Source organism: Panicum virgatum, chromosome 1K (genome assembly GCF_016808335.1).
Source record: "Panicum virgatum strain AP13 chromosome 1K, P.virgatum_v5, whole genome shotgun sequence".
Lineage (NCBI taxonomy): Eukaryota > Viridiplantae > Streptophyta > Magnoliopsida > Poales > Poaceae > Panicum > Panicum virgatum.
Window position 1 is genome coordinate 5,452,140 of NC_053136.1, and position 17,413 is coordinate 5,469,552.

General features: G+C 46.2%; 2 protein-coding genes across 2 annotated transcripts; both read left to right on the top strand.

The window, feature by feature from the left end:
* The first annotated feature begins 5,173 nt into the window (after window positions 1-5,173).
* On the top strand, window positions 5,174-6,503 carry LOC120666446 (VQ motif-containing protein 22-like). Its single transcript, XM_039946318.1, has one exon. The coding sequence runs from the start codon at window positions 5,233-5,235 to the stop codon at window positions 5,893-5,895; it is 663 nt and encodes a 220-aa protein (XP_039802252.1). The 5' UTR covers window positions 5,174-5,232; the 3' UTR covers window positions 5,896-6,503.
* Window positions 6,504-13,483: 6,980 nt separating this feature from the next.
* LOC120666790 (choline-phosphate cytidylyltransferase 1-like) lies at window positions 13,484-17,398 on the top strand. Its single transcript, XM_039946764.1, has 8 exons — window positions 13,484-13,813; window positions 15,594-15,707; window positions 15,786-15,881; window positions 16,068-16,110; window positions 16,232-16,387; window positions 16,509-16,589; window positions 16,789-16,887; window positions 16,967-17,398. The coding sequence occupies exons 1-8, from the start codon at window positions 13,581-13,583 to the stop codon at window positions 17,099-17,101; spliced, it is 957 nt and encodes a 318-aa protein (XP_039802698.1). The 5' UTR covers window positions 13,484-13,580; the 3' UTR covers window positions 17,102-17,398.
* The last annotated feature ends 15 nt before the right edge of the window (window positions 17,399-17,413 follow it).

Genomic DNA, 17,413 nt, shown 5'->3' on the forward strand with positions numbered 1-17,413 from the left:
GATCCAATTTAGATAACTCGTTTTCTTTCTCTTATATTATATAGTACTATAGTAGCCTATTCAGTTCTTCATGGTTGTGGTCCACCTTGATTGCAAGGTTTCTATTTGGTTTTCTAGTTTTATTTATAGTTGTAGTAGGCAGGGGCATCTTCATGAAAAGAAAACAAAAGGAATAAATAAGGTTTGCTCTTCTTCATCCTTTTCAAGTTTATTATTGTTTTCGTTTCAAAAAAAAGTTTACTATCGTTTGAAAATTTAGTTATGCTTTTGACTCATATGTTGGTCTAAAAATATCATATAAGAAAGAAGAAAAGACTTTCTAGATACAATTAGCAGTACTTCTACACACTTAGTACAAATAGGCCATTTGTACTAATTGATGCTATACTCAATTATAGATGCCAAGTACCAGGATTTAGGCCATGAAAATTTTTTTACCCTTGTGAGATTTTGAATACCCATATTCGAAATCCTGGGCCCGCCCCTGAGTCGACGGCCTAATCAAGGGTACCTTGGACCTTTGTGAAAGGGGAGTGATACGTTCTGCTAATAAGCTCTCGAGAGAATCTTCTACAAAGAGGATCAGATCAGACAAAGTATGGTGAAATTGTTGAAGTGGGCCGGGTGCTGCCGCCCTAGAAGGACTTGAACTTTCAACGGCATCTGCTCCTTTGAATGTTCCCTCCTTTTACCCTATTGATCTCGTGGGATATGGCCGTATGCCCGTATGGGACCCTTCAGAGATTGCAGGACCTATTTTTAGGAGCGCGCAAGCCAAGATGTTTAGGGTTAAATCTCACATTTTTCATTTGTTCGGCTCGATGCTAGTTCCCCGAAAGAAGAGTAAAGTGGGCATCAAAGATCGAATTTGCATCGTTTTCTATTGTTGAAGGATTCATGATTCTTACCCGCAAAAAAAAAAAGATTCATGATTCTTGAATATCAGTTACGTTTGAGCAGACTGATCAACGGTTGAAGGAAGTGGTCTAGACCAACCGAGCTGACACAGGAACGGCGAATATCGGACACAAAGATCAAGGCGAAAACACTGGGAAAATTCCTACTGAACCGATTGACTTCCATTAACAGGAAAAAAGATAGGTAAACGAATTGACTTGTGTGCGAAGAAGGCGACACAAACAAAAGTAAAAGCCTTAAGCTAGCTTCGCAGAAAGTAATGTGGCTGTGTGAGTGTGACGAAGTTGATGATGAAAACATACTACCCCATACCATGATATTGTTTTTTTTTTGTTTTATTTATTAAAATGGAATTATAAATGATTGTGGAATAGAAAATTCTGATTTCTTTAGAGTTATTGTGAACCCATCTTTCTGAAATAAAATCCTTTCAGGCTGACTTAGTGGAGAACTATAGAATTTCTATATAATCGTATACATGATGATCATAGGCGAACCGACTTCTTCAAAAATCATAGGCGAACTGGGGTATTCTTTGCTCTAGCTTCCCTCTTGGTACGAGCATGATGTTCTTGTGTTCAGACCGTTAAATATGTCGGCTTACTAGGGCAAATACTCCATAAGTGAAGTGTCTCTTCAACTGCCTATTCTACAGAGTTGAAGTGTTCAAATTCTTGTGACTTATGCGTGAAGCAATTGTTCAACTAGACATGAGCGCACGAGGCAAAGTGGCGGCAGCTATCTTGTAGGGGGGAAAAACCCCCCATGATGGAACATCAACAAGAAACTATGTAGTCTTTGTAGGAGAACAATTGGCACCCAAATTTAAGTTGAAGATAAATTATTGGAGCTGCAAGATGCATGGTAGGGTGCACACATCGGTTATTTCTTCTCCCCACGAGAAAAAAAAATCATGCAAAATAAGATCCTCACCGTCACCAATTGGGACTGTACGGAATCAGATGCCGATGTAACCTTGGCAACCACCTCGTTTCCTCGTTGTACCTTGGATCCGGTTAAAAGCAAACAGGTGTTGGGGAGTTGGGCATCAACTAGAGCTCTAGATAGAGTCCATATGGGGCCAACTCCCCTGCTCCCTTCCCTCCACACCAATCAACCGTTGAAAGGTCAACGTCCTGGTGGGACCCGGTCCACACCAAATCCTAACCAAACCAAACCCTATCCTTTCTTCATCCTTTGTTTCTTTTGCATTATCCTATGAACTCTCACATGTGGTAAAATAGCGACCATGACAGGTAATACTCTATTGCCAAAGACTTGCGGGTCATTTTCTTGGCCTGAGTGACGGTAGATGGAACCTGTTTCTTCTTTATGCACCACCACCCGCTGTTTTTTTTTACACACCACATGTCAGGCCTTTCATGTCAAAAACTTATCACCAAATCTTGCAATTATGCATTATTTAATTGTGTTACAGTTTCAGATGCTAAAGATAAATAAACTCATATATAGAAGGCACATTCAGATTTACCTCTTCTACCTGTAACATGCTACTATATATAAAGGATGAATAAATACATAGAAAACGTATTCAATTTTCATCAACGAGGTCTCTTTTTCTTCTTCTCACCCAGAGCAGACTTGTCACATAGAGCACCCCCCTCCCCTCTCTAGATTTTGTGTTTTGGGACTAAACCGATCCAATAAATCGGCCAATATATGTAAATCCAGTTAAATTTATTTTGGAATAATTTTTTTGTCGTGGAATAATTCTTTAATTGTTCTAGCAATAAAAAATTTGTTTCGGAATAAAAATAAATTGTTCCGCCATGTGTGATGATTTGACTCTACCAGACACACGTGTGACTCCTAACATTTGCCGCCAGTCTTGTAACCAAACCGATGAGTTTATGTAGTTTAAGTACAAGATTTTTATCAAATAAACTTGGCATTTAGCAAGAATATACCGTATCTGGTTGTTGAATTAGAAAAGGAGGAGGCATGCATATAGTATAGGTGGTGGTCTACTGATTGATGAGTTAGATGTTGATTATCGGGGAGCATGTGAGGGTGAAGTGGAGGAGAAGAATATCCAGTCAACCCATTGACTCGTGTCATGGCGTCAGCTCACACGTCACAGTTTCGCCCGCATCTGCTGCTGGGCCCCACCGCAGGGGCCGGCTGATCGAGCCGCGCCGCGCTCGTACGTGTACGCTGGCGGCTCGATAGGTCGCTCATCAGACCTGCTTGAGGAGGCTACAAGAGCCATGAAAACGCTGGCCGTTCAGTAATTCGGTCACTAAGCTTGGCCTAATGGCCTCATAGATTGCAAAATCTGAAGTTAATAAGCTCTGCTTAAAAAAAGATGAAAAGAGAGAAACAGAGTGTAAAATTGCATTCAAATTCGACCTTCATTATATTCCACTGAATTTTTATACTTGTGATGATAACATATCAGATACAAAAAAAAATTGAAGGAAATAATGCATGGCCACAATGCACACAGCTAGCTAATAAGAGAGATGCTTTGTGTTGGCAGCTGGTCAAGAATATAATAGCAGATAGATCTAGATACGGGAGTTGATCATCTGAAAGGTCTCCTAGGTGTGGGCACGATCGATCACGTTGACCTCCAGCGCTAGTCATCAGAAAGAGCCGTGCTAACCCGAGCAACAAGGAAAAAAAAAGCTGGCTGCCTGACGGCGACCATCGCTTAATTTAGAGGCTGTCATGTCGTTCCGGATGGACCAAACGATGATCCTTTGACTGGAACAAACCAACAAAGTTCAACTGGTGCGTGGTGGTGGCCACCTTCATTTGTGTCCGTTTCTCACACAGCCATTTTGGTTTGTGCCGTGTGTGTGACTGGATGATTTGTTTTTGATGTTGTTGTTATGGCACTGCGTGTTTCTCTGATGGCCTAGTAATCTAGTATGTTCCTTTGAAAAGTAGCATAGATAGCGGATTTTACTGCTGTTTATGCACGGCCTGATATAGAGAAACCGAATCTTCATCATCTGGCAGGTCAAGCTAAGCTAGTATCATACCATTATACACTTCTCTTCTGAGTATTCAAAAAACAAACTTTGGTCATGCTTCATCTGCAATATCTCATCTCGATCAAAATAGACTTTTTTCATCTGGATAATACTACATCCATCCCCAAATATAACAACTTTTGACTTGATCATAGTTAAACATTTTTATCTTTGACCAATAATATCTTCAAAAATAATTACTTTTAAATAGAAAATGTTAAGTTGGTTTCATTATGAATAAACTGACATCACTTTTATATTGTTATTAATCTTTATAGTATTTTCACACGGTCAAAGTTTAAAATATTTGACTAAAAATAGCTATATTCTGGGATAGATGGAGGTAGTATATATGTGCATATAGATATGGTGTAAACGGGTAGTGTCAAAACAGCGGGTTTCAAAGGGGCACGTGCTGCTGGTATTTAACCCGCTGTTGCTCGGCCCAGTCAGCAATCAGCATGCGCCATGCACGTCGCCATCGCCCCTGTCTCTGCTTTGGCGGGAACTGAAGAAGACGAGACCACTGATGCGTTCCCGGAGGAGATGAGGATGTGGATTCACTCCGATCCCCCCCTGCTGCCGAAACTTCGCCGTCGTTGCGCTCTGCCCGGCCGCCCCCTCGCCGGGTCGATCAGTTCACACGTGTCAAAGTGGCCCAAGTAGTTGCAGGTGTCGTCTAAAGCGCCGGCACAGCGAGGAAACACGACGCCAGTTGCTGCGCGCGTGTTCAATAAGCTGGCCGGATCGATCGCCATGTTCGTGCAGCCGAGTAAGTTTGCGGCTAAAAAATCGACAAACAAGTTCATGCATGAACAAGTCGGAAAAAAAGGGACGGAATTATCGGCAGCTCGATTGATCGGCAAGAATGGTCGCACGGTGGCCGGCGGCCGGCGAGCGACGGCGTCGTCGTCCGCCCCGGCAGGCCGGCGCCGCGCCGCGCCGCACGTCGCCTCTCCCAAATTAACCAAATTCCCTCGCCGCAGCTACCTCACCGGCGTGGCGGCTGGCCCACGCCAGCGACCGGTCCGCGGCGGGCCCCACGGCTACCTCCCCCGCCCGCACCCCGCGGCCCGACGCTTCCCGGAAGGAGCCAGCCCTCCGCGCGCGACCACCCACCTTCCGGAAGACCGCAAGGGCGACGTTGCACGCATCCCTGCCGTCCGTCGCGCATCCGATGGGCGGCGACCTTCCTGATCGCTCCGTTTGACTCGGTCGCCGCGGCAGCTATAAGTAGCCGCCCTCCCCGTCCTGGCCAGGAACTCTATCGAATACTCTACTGCTACTGTAGTAGCTAGCTAGCGAGCGCGCCGCCATGGGTGACACGGGCGCGAACATGGCCCACTGGGCCGGGCTCTACGGCGGCGGGAACGGCGCGCCGGCGGCGGGGACGGAGGCGGCCGTGGTGACGGCGTCGAGCCCGACGTCCGGCGGCAGCCCGACCCGGGCGCAGCCGGGGGTCGAGGGCGGGCGCGTCGCGAAGCCCGCGCGGCGGCGGTCCCGCGCGTCCCGCCGCGCGCCGGTCACGCTGCTCAACACGGACACCTCCAACTTCCGCGCCATGGTGCAGCAGTTCACCGGCATCCCGCCCGGCCCCTACGGCCCCGCCGGCGGCGCCGGCGGGCCCGTGATCAGCTTCGGCGCCGGCGGCGGGGACTACGGCGGTGGCGCCGCGCTTGTGCGCCCGTCGCCGACGTCGGCCGTCATGTCGTTCGACCACCTGGCGGCGGCGGCGTTGCAGCAGCAGCAGCACCACCACCGGCACGCGTCGCTGCAGGGCCAGCTCTTCAGGCCGCAGCAGCAGTACGCCGCCGACGTCGGCTACGGCGGCGGCGGCGGGGACATGCCGCCGTTCCTGCACGGGTTCGAGTCGTCGGCGGAGGATCGGCTGCTGCTCCAGAGCATCCAGGCGGCGCAGATGATGCCCACCCGCCCGTCCTCCACCACTAGCAACAGCAATGGCTACAACTTCGGCTGATCGATCTGCCACCTACCGCCAACCAGAGCTCGATCAACAAGGTAACAACAACAATAATAGAACCAAGGTCACTTGATCAGATCCAGGGAGATCAAGAAGCCATTAGTTTGATTTGTGATCACGGCGTGCATGGTCGTCGTCGATCACGAGCTGACCGATGATGTTTGTTCTTGCTTGTCGCTGATGCTCAAGCATTATTTCGTTTTGTTTTTGTTGGCCTTGCCGTGTGATCAGAGGCCAATTAAGGTTTGCTTAATTAGCAGTTTAGCACACAGTAATTAGTACTACTACTCCACTAGTAGTAGCTTTGCTGCTTTAGAAGAAGTCAAGCTAGCTAGGTGCTTTAGATGTGAAACGAAGTGCAGAGAAAAGAGGCATCATGTAAATATGGTTGGCAGTAAAAAGTTGGGCGCGCGTGCGCTTTCGGTGTGTAGTAGCGCAGCTGATACTTGATAGCGAGGAATCTTTCTAGAGAGAGAGATTAGATTATTGCCTTGGCTCGGAAGCAAAGTCCGGGATGGCTGCTACATGCTTGTACTGATCACCAATTATGAAGTCCCGCCGCTAATTGACTGCATCCTGATGATCAAATAAGTGTTGTACTGTAACTTGTTTTTAGAAGCTTTGTCGAAACTGAAGATGGTTTGACTTGGACAAACAAAGCTGAAAATGCTCAAACTTTGGGTTGGAGAGATGGAGTACTCTCTTCGTTCCAAATTTTAGATTGTTTCGACAACTCTAATATACTATATAACTTTGCTATGTATCTAGATATATACGCAAAAAGCTAATTACCTGATCAGGCTAGCCAGGCACTATCTAGCCCTTTGGACACTGCGACTGCCAGAATACATGTACATACACAAGCTAATTAAAGTACGGATTTGCTACGGCTAAAAATTATGCTAGCAGCAGGACATGCGCAATCCGATATTTTGACTGGCGGGAGGGCGGGCGGAGACGGGGGACCCACGTGGGGGGGGGGGAGCGACGGCCGACGGTCCATGTCCCACGGTCGACGCCAATGTCAACGACTGCCGGGCTTTGATCTTAAAAACGGGTGTTTGGATGTTTGGATCCAAGTGTTAATAATACTCTAAAGTGCCAAAGTTTAGCACCGACCCATCCAAACAGGAGTTCTAACGGGTTCGGCTAAACTTTAATCAAGATTTAGAAATTTCAGCAAAAATATGAGTGCTAATAAGTACTAAAATTTAACACTCAACTTTAGCCTATCCAAACAGATATCCCTTAATCTACGGCTCCGAATCCTGGATTACGCAACGCACAGTGAAGAGGACAAAAGTACGCGTGTCTTTGTAACAATTTGTTATCTTTCAATCTTTGTAAAGCTCTTGGCTTCCCCTTAACAAAGAGAAGAAAGGATTTGGGATCGGAGGCCACTGCCCCCATCCTTTTTTTTGTTTCTTTGTTCAAAAAGAAAACTGTTTGGCCTTTTCTTATAGAAAGTGTCTAGTGTGTCATCATGGAGCTGATCACGGTGGCAAGTCAAAGCGTTCCCACGGGGGCACGATTATACTAGCAGCAAAGATCGTTGGTGACATGTACGATTAGATTAGGGTTCATCGTACCTGCCACTCGCCGGCCGGCCGGCCTGATCGCCGGGGTTGCCATCAGTCGTCGCGGCTTTGCTTGTGGACGGAGGAGTCTGGCGTGTCAACTGCCGAAACGAAAGCCACGGGAACACGTGTGCGTGTACGAGCTAGATTGCGATGCCTGATGATGAGACACGAGAGAGAAGGGTGGCCCGTCACCCGTCAGCCGGCGTGTAGTGACTAGTGACTTCCTTGAATCCTTCTTGTTGGAACATAGGCTAGATACATGTGATTTTAATTTGAACGTTATGTACGTTGGGTTCGAGATTTTGTGTTGCAATATAAAAAAAAAGTTCAAGGTATTACTGGACTTATAATGGAACCTACTTTTATAATAATTATATCTTGGGCAGTCAATATATGTACAACTTTAAGATATTAATGATCAAAGTTTAAAAGTTTAACTTAGAATTAACAAACATGGATAGACCTTTATCTGTGATCAAAGAGGGAATCACACTACTTTGACAGGAAATGACTATTAAATTATATTATTGAAAGGAAAGAGAATAAGGAATCTGGTAATGCCAATATTATATTACAAATTCATATAAATTTTAGATATCAATAGTCAAGTTAGTACGATTTACAGCTTTAGACAAAGGTAAATAGACCTACATTTTCTGTCGGACAAAGCACGATAAACCCATCTCTTTCTTGGACTCTTTCCATGCAGTTAAACAGGTCAAAATGGCAGCTTCAGGTCCAAACTAAAAAAGCTCACCCCATTCAATCAGGGCCGAACCAGCAAATTCGGAGGCTCTGTGCGAAACAATGGACTGGGGCCCTAATGGCCTAGTGCAGGATCATGAATACCAAGCGATAGCAGCCGGCAAGCACGATGTGCTGTGTGAAAGCACAAATGTTACAAGTCACACGTGTGACTGCCAGCTAAATCATCACAGAAGGCCCAATAACTGTTTTTTTTGTTCCGAAACAATTTTTTTTGTTGCTAGAACAATTTTTATTGTTTGAGCAACAAAAAAAATTCCGAAAAAAAAGTTTGTTCTTACAACAAAGCATTGAGGGGTCTGGTTTATTAGACCGATTTTAAGTCCAAAAGACGGAATCTTGGAAAGGTTGGGATCCTGTGATAGGTCCACTCGAGATCACACACGTGACCCTGAGCAACACCCATGTAAAAGGAAGTGACAAGTGATATGTCTACGACGATTTATCTTTTAGGAGCAATTTGGGCCATGTTTTGCCACAAATTGGGTCAAACAATCAACTAAATTAAAGTCTTTACATGACTATATCTGATGTATACCTAATATTTTGGGGGCCCTTCGAATTGGGGGCCTGTGCGGTCGCACTGCCCGCACATGTCTGGATACGGGCCTGCATTCAATGGCCCAGCACAAGTTTGTAATTTGACAGTGAACTGTAATATCAGTGGTCGAAGTGACGTAACGGTAGATATGAGCAAAGACTGTACATACAGCGAATCGCAAACCAGAATGACTTTGTTTTTTTTTCTTTGAGGGAGGAATCACAAAAGGGCTGCTGAGTACTGACCCCATTCATTGACTAGGCTGGGAACTAGAAGAAGGTCCAGAAGTGGCATGGCTGGAGTAATCTCACCAATATTTTAGAAAGTTTCCTTGTTCATTTTAAACCACCAAAATTTCTAATAAGAACTTGCATGAATTTTCTCTATTCTCAATGTAAAGAAAAAAAAACTTATTTTCACATAGTATAGTCCAATGCATCACACGAGTGTGCTTCTATCTTCTTGGATTTATTGTAGGAATTAACGGGCCTGAAGCCCTGCTGCTAGCAGAGTTAGTGATCCTCCTATTTCGAGGTGTTCTTTGCCTCTGAAGTCCCTGACTGATGCGTGGTTGTGGAATGTTGAAACCACATGCTGGTAACCAGATTTTTTTTTGTTTTTGATTCTATTTTGTGTCACCATGGAAGTACTACATGAATAGTATCGACTGATGGTGTTTCTTCATCAATGATTCACCTCTTAGCTTTCGGGTTTTTCATGGGAAGTGGAGTTTGTGGCTGATGGTGGTTTAAAGGTAGGCAATTTAGTTGATTTTGCATGTGAACTAAGTCTGTGTTGGTCTTGATTTTCTGGTCAAATTGGTGAACAGGCAGTTTTTGTGCTGCGTTTAGTTTTTTCGTCAAAGAAGTCTCGAAGAAGGCCCATTAAATGGATATCTGGCCCATTTCCATCCTCCCTGCCCGATTAGCTTAAGCCCACTTCACACATGGGCCTTACCATCTGTAAAACTAGAGCCAGAATCTTTTTTCTTTTAATTTAAAAAAGAGCTATCTATTTTCCCCTCTAAAAAACTAAAAACATAATTATATGTCTTAAGAAATGGGTTTAACGTCTAGTAATTCAGAAATAATCACCAGATCTTATCGCACTCCTAATTCTCACTGAAACCATTGGTTTTTAAGAAAAAAAAGGTGTAACGAAGTTTTAAAAATTGAAAAAACATATTTTTCTTAACGGAGTGACAACATACGCCTAGCACACATGAAGAGAAGTGGCGCACCTGAAGGGATACCGTGGGACCTTTCTTTGCTTGCATGATGCATTTGGACCACGGAAGCTACCAGGCTAGTATATAATGTATGTGCCTGTATAGTAAGTTTTCTTAAGAATACTTATTTTTTTTCGAACCGAGGCTTCCCCTATAAGAAGAATACTTATTTGTACTCTTTTTATATACAATTATATACTACTCCCTCCGTTCCAAATTATAGTTCGTTTGACTTTTTTAATCTCAAGTTTGACCACTCGTCTTATTTAAAAATTTGTGCAAAATATCACTTCTTTTGTTGTGGCTTGCTTTATTAATAGAAGTTCTTCAAAAATGACTTAAATTTGATGATATTTGTGCAATTTTTTTTAATAAGACGAGTGGTCAAAGTTGAAGTCAAAAAAGTCAAACAAACTATAATTTGGAACGGAGGTAGTACATATGTTTTCCATATTAAGCAAGTAGTCTCTTGAATATCAAATCATTAACCATTTTCTACTTTTATATTAATCTAGCAAATTTGTTGCCAATAACTTTAGTAGGCATCACAATGTATGTTAAAAAATATATTATAACTTTTCATCATTATTTTTTTCTATAATTTTGTATCATAAGAGTTAATTTATTATTAAATATCATGCCCTATAAAATGATGATGAAAATTTTCTTAACATATTTTTCTAAAAAAATTTATGATGTCCCTTATCATCCTGCAAAATTTTAACTCAAAACTTATATAGGTAAATAAAAAATAAATCTTATTAAGGGATAAATTGGATCAAATGATATAGTTTAAGAGTTAAATTGAACTAAAAATAGTTTTAGAGGATTATCCGGACTTTGAGAATACTTTTTTATTGAACGAACAACACTCGACGAGTGTGTTTCTATTAATATAGGAGAAAAAATACAAAATTATATCCCTGGGAGGATATAACCAGGGGACAAAAGAAAAACACACACACCGGCAGGTTGGATTGGGACATCAACACACGCCGTAAAGGACTCAACTCAAACCACTCAGGTTGGTCGGATTGGGACATCGACGCAAACCGCTCAACATATCTCCACAAAGACAACTCAACTCTGCTCAGTCAGACTCAACTCAGACACAGACCTCACACACACACACACTCCACGTCGGACGCGCCACCCACCAACAATAACGCCCACAAATCGCCAAAACCTGTAGCGTGACCTTGCGTCGACAGGAAACCGAAAGAAGCAGACTGCACCACACCGAGAAGGCCACCACCATGCGGGATCCTCCGCCGTAATGCCGCTGCAACACCACACTCCACCTGACAGAGTGAGACCACCGAATCCGGACATCTCGCAGGCTACCTCGCAGTCGCCACCACGATAACACAACGCACGGGGGCCTCGCTACATCCGCCGTTGGACTCCATCACGCTCTCGTCGCCTCGAAGGAACACCACATGCGGGGGGGGGGGGGGGGGGCTCGCCACACCCGCCTCAATACTCGTTGTCACGGATCCGTTTCCAAAGTCGCCGTCAGGATGAAGAGCAAAGTTGCCCCGCTTCCCTAGATCCCCAACTTAGCCGAGCCACCGCCACAGGTCGACCCACCACCTTGCTTCACACGCGCACAAAACCTCCGCTGTCATGAGAGCAAACCAAAGAAGTTACTTGCACCATCTTTCGACGATGTACTGCACCGGATAGCCCAGCCAAGCTGAGCAACCCGCCACGGCCCGTTGCAAGCCAAGTCGTCCCATGATATCGATGTCGCAAGCGCCGTCGTCCGACGCAGTCCCACGCCGCACTGACCGTTGCCAAGCAATGCCAGCCGCCGCAGTCCGCTGCAAGCAGCCACAACCGACAACAATACGACAACCTCCGGCCGCTACCATAACCACGAACGTCTCCAGGTGGGCTTGGCAACACCCATCAAGCTTGCCACGCGGCGGACTTGCCATCCATGACCAAAGGACCAGCAAAGCCAAAGCTGAGTCGGTTCTCTTGAGACGACGCCTCCAGGGAGGGTACGACGCCAAATGCGCCGCCGTCGCTCGTCCAAGGACTGGACAGGGTTTTCACCCAGAGAAACCTATGCAGCAGGGTCATGACGACCCCAGCAGGGAAACGACGTCCTAGGACGCCGCCGTCGTGTCCACCGGCAAGAATGCCGGCAAGGGCTTACGCCCGGATCACCCAAGCCCCCTCTGCACGTACACAGCTCGGCACTCCCGGACCACAGCCACGGCAGCCCAGCCGGGATGACGCCGCCACCGCGCCTCCACACGCCATGCCGCGCCCCTCCACCTCCGTTGCGCTCGCCGCGAGCCGAAGAAGTGATGCTGAAGAAGCCGAAGCAGTGGCGCACAGCTCCCGCACTGGCCTGCCCGCTAGGCAACCGCCGCCGCATCGTCGGTCCTTCTCCTGGCGCCTCCACGGCCTCCCGGCATGAACTGCTGGGGGCAAGCCCCCGCGTGGCCACACCGCCATGGCCGTCGTGCCCAGCACCTCGCGCAGGCGCGCCGCAGGGCCGCCCCAGCGTCACCTCGCCTCCATCCCCCGACACATCCTCGTGCCCGCGACCTCCTCGGACCCCCTCCGGCCTGCCGCCACCTCGCCGCGTAGATCCGGCCACGGGAATGCCGGATCCGGCCACCAGGTCACCGGATCCGTCACCTGGAGCCACCGCCATCACTATGGCCGACGGGGTACGCCAAGGCCAGCCCGCAAGTTCCCCCGCCCCGGAACAGCTGCGCGCGGCCGGAACAGGGCGAGATGCCCCGCCGCCGCCGTCCTAGAGGCCCGCGCGGGCTTCCGGCTGCCCTTCCGGCGGCGGCGAGGGAACGGGAGAAGAGGACGGGGTTGGCGGCGGCGCGGTGTTGGGTCGCCGCCCGAGTCGCCCGAGCGGGGATGACGCGGGGGCTGTTTTTTTGTCACATTTTGAGAATACTTAAAGGGAGTAATCTGAACTTATTTCGAAAAATACAAACATCATGTGCGCTACCACTATCAAACCGACTTACCTTTAAGATTCACATATTTTATGATTGATGACCAATTCGTTCTTGAATGATCTGTGATCCATGGACTTCATTGGATACAAGCTTGATAAAAATTATTCACAAGGTTGGATAGAAAAAAAGCCTTGTATGATGTCCTCCCCGACTCCATTATTTTTCAGAAGTCTTTTTTTTTAAAAAAAGGTATTTTTAGAAATGATGGTTGTTTTTTATAAAAAAATTTTTGGGGGGTATTTTATAGCAAAATGTTGGTTGGTTAGTCTTTGTGCTGTGTATGATGTCCTCACCCTGATCTCATCTCGTGCAGGCACGAACGGCGTTTCAGCACCTTTGCAAAGGACACGGGCATCACCTGGGCCCAACGGGTCACATCTGGGTCCACAGCGTCACGTCGAGGCCCACCAGACAGTGACGCAGCCGATCGAGCCCGAAACCTACATGTACACGTCTACCCGTCTCCCTCTTCGACGCGCTCGGCCCCCCTTTCCCTTCTCGAAGGCCGAAGCTTCTCGACCGCCTCCACCTCCACCTCCACCTCCACCTCCTCCTCCTCCTCCTCCCCTCCTCACATGGCCGGCGACGCGAAGGCCGAGGCGGCGCAGGCGAGGCCGGAGTCCTCGCAGGAGGAGGAGGAGGACTGGAAGGAGGCCGAGGGGGACGTCGCCGAGGTCGACCGCGCCGCCCCCAATGGCGCCGGCGAGGGGCAGGTGCCCACGGACCGCCCGATCCGGGTCTACGCCGACGGCATCTACGACCTCTTCCACTTCGGCCACGCCAAGTCGCTCGAGCAGGCCAAGAAGCTGTGAGACTACCACCCTTCCCTCTTGCCTCCTCCTCCTCTCCGCTTGGGTCTGCCTCCGACTGAATCAAACTGCTTCGATCTGCGCCTCGTGCTGGTGTGTTGGGTTCGGGCGCCGTCGCGTGCGTGTCGTGCAATTGTTTCTGCTGTAGCGGCACTTGCTGCGAGCAGGTGCGGATCGCGCTTGATTTAGGTGGTTCCGTGCAAGATTGGCTGAGAGAAGAGACCCCCCCCCCCTCCCCCTCTCTGTGGGAGTTTTTGAAATCGTCTCACGCGATTAGCATTTTTTGAATAGACTGAGGGCTCTCTTGGTTATATTATCACGCGTGGTTATCATTTTGTAAAAGTATTGCTGTGAATAGATTATAAACTGCGTTAGTGTTAGTGTGGATTATTGGGTTGTTTGATGTGCGACAATATTGCAGTAGGTGTGTTTTTTTTTGGCAATTGGATGGGTCGTTTGGTGAAAATTTCAGCTACTTTGTCATGAATGTGAGATTTCTATGTATGGCTCTTCTCCATGTTACCATTAATGGATCGTTTAGTGTTTAAAGTGCCTATGTCAGGTCACCTCCTTAATAGTGCAGTCCTGTTTGGATTCATTCACGCATTTCCTTTTAAAAACTCGGCCGGGTGGGGAAAGACCGCCCCACCGGTATTGACTTTCAAGAAGAAGCCTCGGCTTCCCCGACCGAGAAAATCCCCGAACCCTGGCCCCGCCCTGACACTGGGGGCCGTAGCCCATGGGGAACCCTGCCTGGGCCATGTAAGGGTCCTCCCGACCTGGGCCGACCTGGGCCGTCCACACCAGTGCATTGGCACCGGGGCCAGCGAGGGGATTTTTTTAACCTCAGCCTGAATTTCGCTCCCACGGGGAGTCGAACCCAGGACCTGAGGAGTGCCGCCGGGTTCCTCTAACCAATTCAGCTAGAGGCCCTTTGGCCACGCATTTCCTTTTAGCCTGGACAGCTACTTTGCACTGTTATGTTGCCACATACTGCTTGTAGTTGAACTCTTTTTGTTAGACGATTGGGGCTATGATTCTCTGAGTCGTAGATATGAATCACCATGCGTTGTTGTGTAGTGCCAACTGCTGAGAATCTTCCAAATTGTTGACATAGGCAACGGGATGGAAGTTGGTACCAGGTTTTTATTCTTTAGATATCAGTCGTACACATGCATGCTGTAGTGAAATGAGTCTTTTCTACGGAAACTTGCCAGTCTGTCTAAATCAATCTGTGATTTCTGATGAATTATGGATTCCCTATATAGCTATACCTAGTTACCTACCACAGTGGTCCCTTCAGAGTTTGTATCTATAAGTAGCTCCTCCGCTAGAAGACATGTATCTGGAAAAATAGCTATCACATTTATGTTAGCTTTTAGGGATATTCAATGTTTTCCTCAAATTTATCCACATAACACAACTTTAGGTACTTCTGGCATGCAGGGAGACAAAGAAACAAGTCCATTCGGCTTACTGTATAGTTGAAGAATCTGACTTTTCTGTGATATCTTTCGTAAGGAACCCTGCAGCCATTGTTGATTTCTTAAGTACGAAGCTTTGTTTAGATCTTTAAAGGCTAGAGTACTCCATAATGACACTATTCCGTGTATCCAATGATACACGTATAACCTTTTTTGTGTGTGTATTCAGTAAATCAAGTGCATCTGCTATTAAGCTTGCTAACATCTGTGCTTAAGCACTATTAAAATTGCCGTTACTGAAAGTCTAAAACTATTGTAATACAAGGAGACTGAGTGAGTGCTTTCAAATCTGCAGGTTTCCAAACACATATCTACTTGTCGGATGCTGCAATGATGAGTTGACGCACAAATACAAAGGAAGAACTGTAATGACTGAGGATGAGCGCTATGAGTCACTTCGTCATTGCAAGTAACCATCTTTCTCATGCTCTAATATCATAATTAATTAGTGCAATACTGTATCTCATATATTTTTCAACATATCCAGGTGGGTTGACGAAGTCATTCCTGATGCTCCATGGGTGGTGTCAGAAGAATTCTTGGATAAGCATAACATTGATTTTGTTGCTCATGATTCTCTGCCGTAAGCATCGTTCTGAAAATGACTTTGATGTTTCCGTAATGCAGTAAATATTTCCAAGGAAATGCCTGTGATGATACATTTGGTTATCTTTACATTCAAAGCCTTTGGTTTTACCCAATGCTGGGTCTGAAATGTCAGTCTATTTAGTTAATCTGTATCCTATTTTTCCTATTTGAACCTACACAGGTATGCTGATGCTAGTGGAGCTGGTAAAGATGTTTATGAACATGTGAGTCTAAGTTCCAAATTGAGCAGTTTGTGTATTATATCAATTAGAATTCTCTTAACCGTATTAGTTCATATTTTTTTGTCTGTGTTTTGGTGTAACTAATAATAATGTGTTTTATCAGGTAAAAAAACTTGGTAAGTTTAAGGAGACCCAGCGCACTGATGGAATATCAACGTCGGATATTATAATGCGGATTGTTAAAGATTATAATGAGTATGTTATGCGGAATCTGGCCAGGGGCTACACTAGAAAGGATCTTGGTGTCAGCTATGTGAAGGCATGTGATACAAACCCCACGCCATATCTCAATATCCACCTTGCAGTAAATTTAACTGTTTTTTATTAATGTTGTAGTATTGTTTTATGGGCTTGGCCATCTGACTCTTATGTCTTACCAGGAAAAACGACTGAGAGTTAACATGGGATTGAAAAATCTGCGTGACAAAGTAAAGCAACACCAAGAAAAAGTGGGAGAGAAGGTACTTGTATTCACCATCATAATTATTTATGCAATTATTGGATTCTAATGTTCAACATATTGAGTCTCAAAGTTTGTTAAATCTCTCACCCTTTGTGAACTTGGTGCATACGCTTCCATCTTATACGTGAAGCTGCTATTTAGTTGATTATTACTTTGCCAACACCCTTAGCCTTCTGAATCCAACTATTCATTTGCAGTGGAGCACAGTTGCAAAACTCCAGGAAGAGTGGGTGGAAAATGCAGATCGCTGGGTTGCTGGTTTCCTAGAGAAGTTTGAGGAAGGTTGCCACTCAATGGTCAGTTACCCTTAGACCCTTACCAGTCTGCTATTGATAAGAATCCAGTGCTCACACTTGTTTCCAAAACTTCCCTCAGGGAACCGCCATCAAGGAGAGGATCCAGGAGAGGCTCAAGGCACAATCCAGGGACTTCGGTAGCCTTTTACAGTACGACAGCGATGATTATGAGGAAGAAGATGAGGATGAACACTTCAAAAATGTCAAGGAATAGCGCCCTTATGAATATACGCAAGGGTTTAGTAGTTTATCTGATGCAAATCGTCTGTTGGTCCTACACCATCTCATATGCCTCTCTTGGTTCGGGATCCTTATAACGGTCAAAGGTAGGTCAGGTCAGCTTGCCGTGCTTGTAGGCGCTCTTGATGTTTGCTCAGGCAATGTCCGGTTGTAAAGATTGTAGAACTCTTCCCATACTTGTATGGAGGATACATGTCAAATTTTACTTTCGTCCAGAACATAAGACTAAATTTCAAGTCAAGCCGGTTATAAATTGGTAAATTTTTGTTTATTGTCCTCCCTGTTT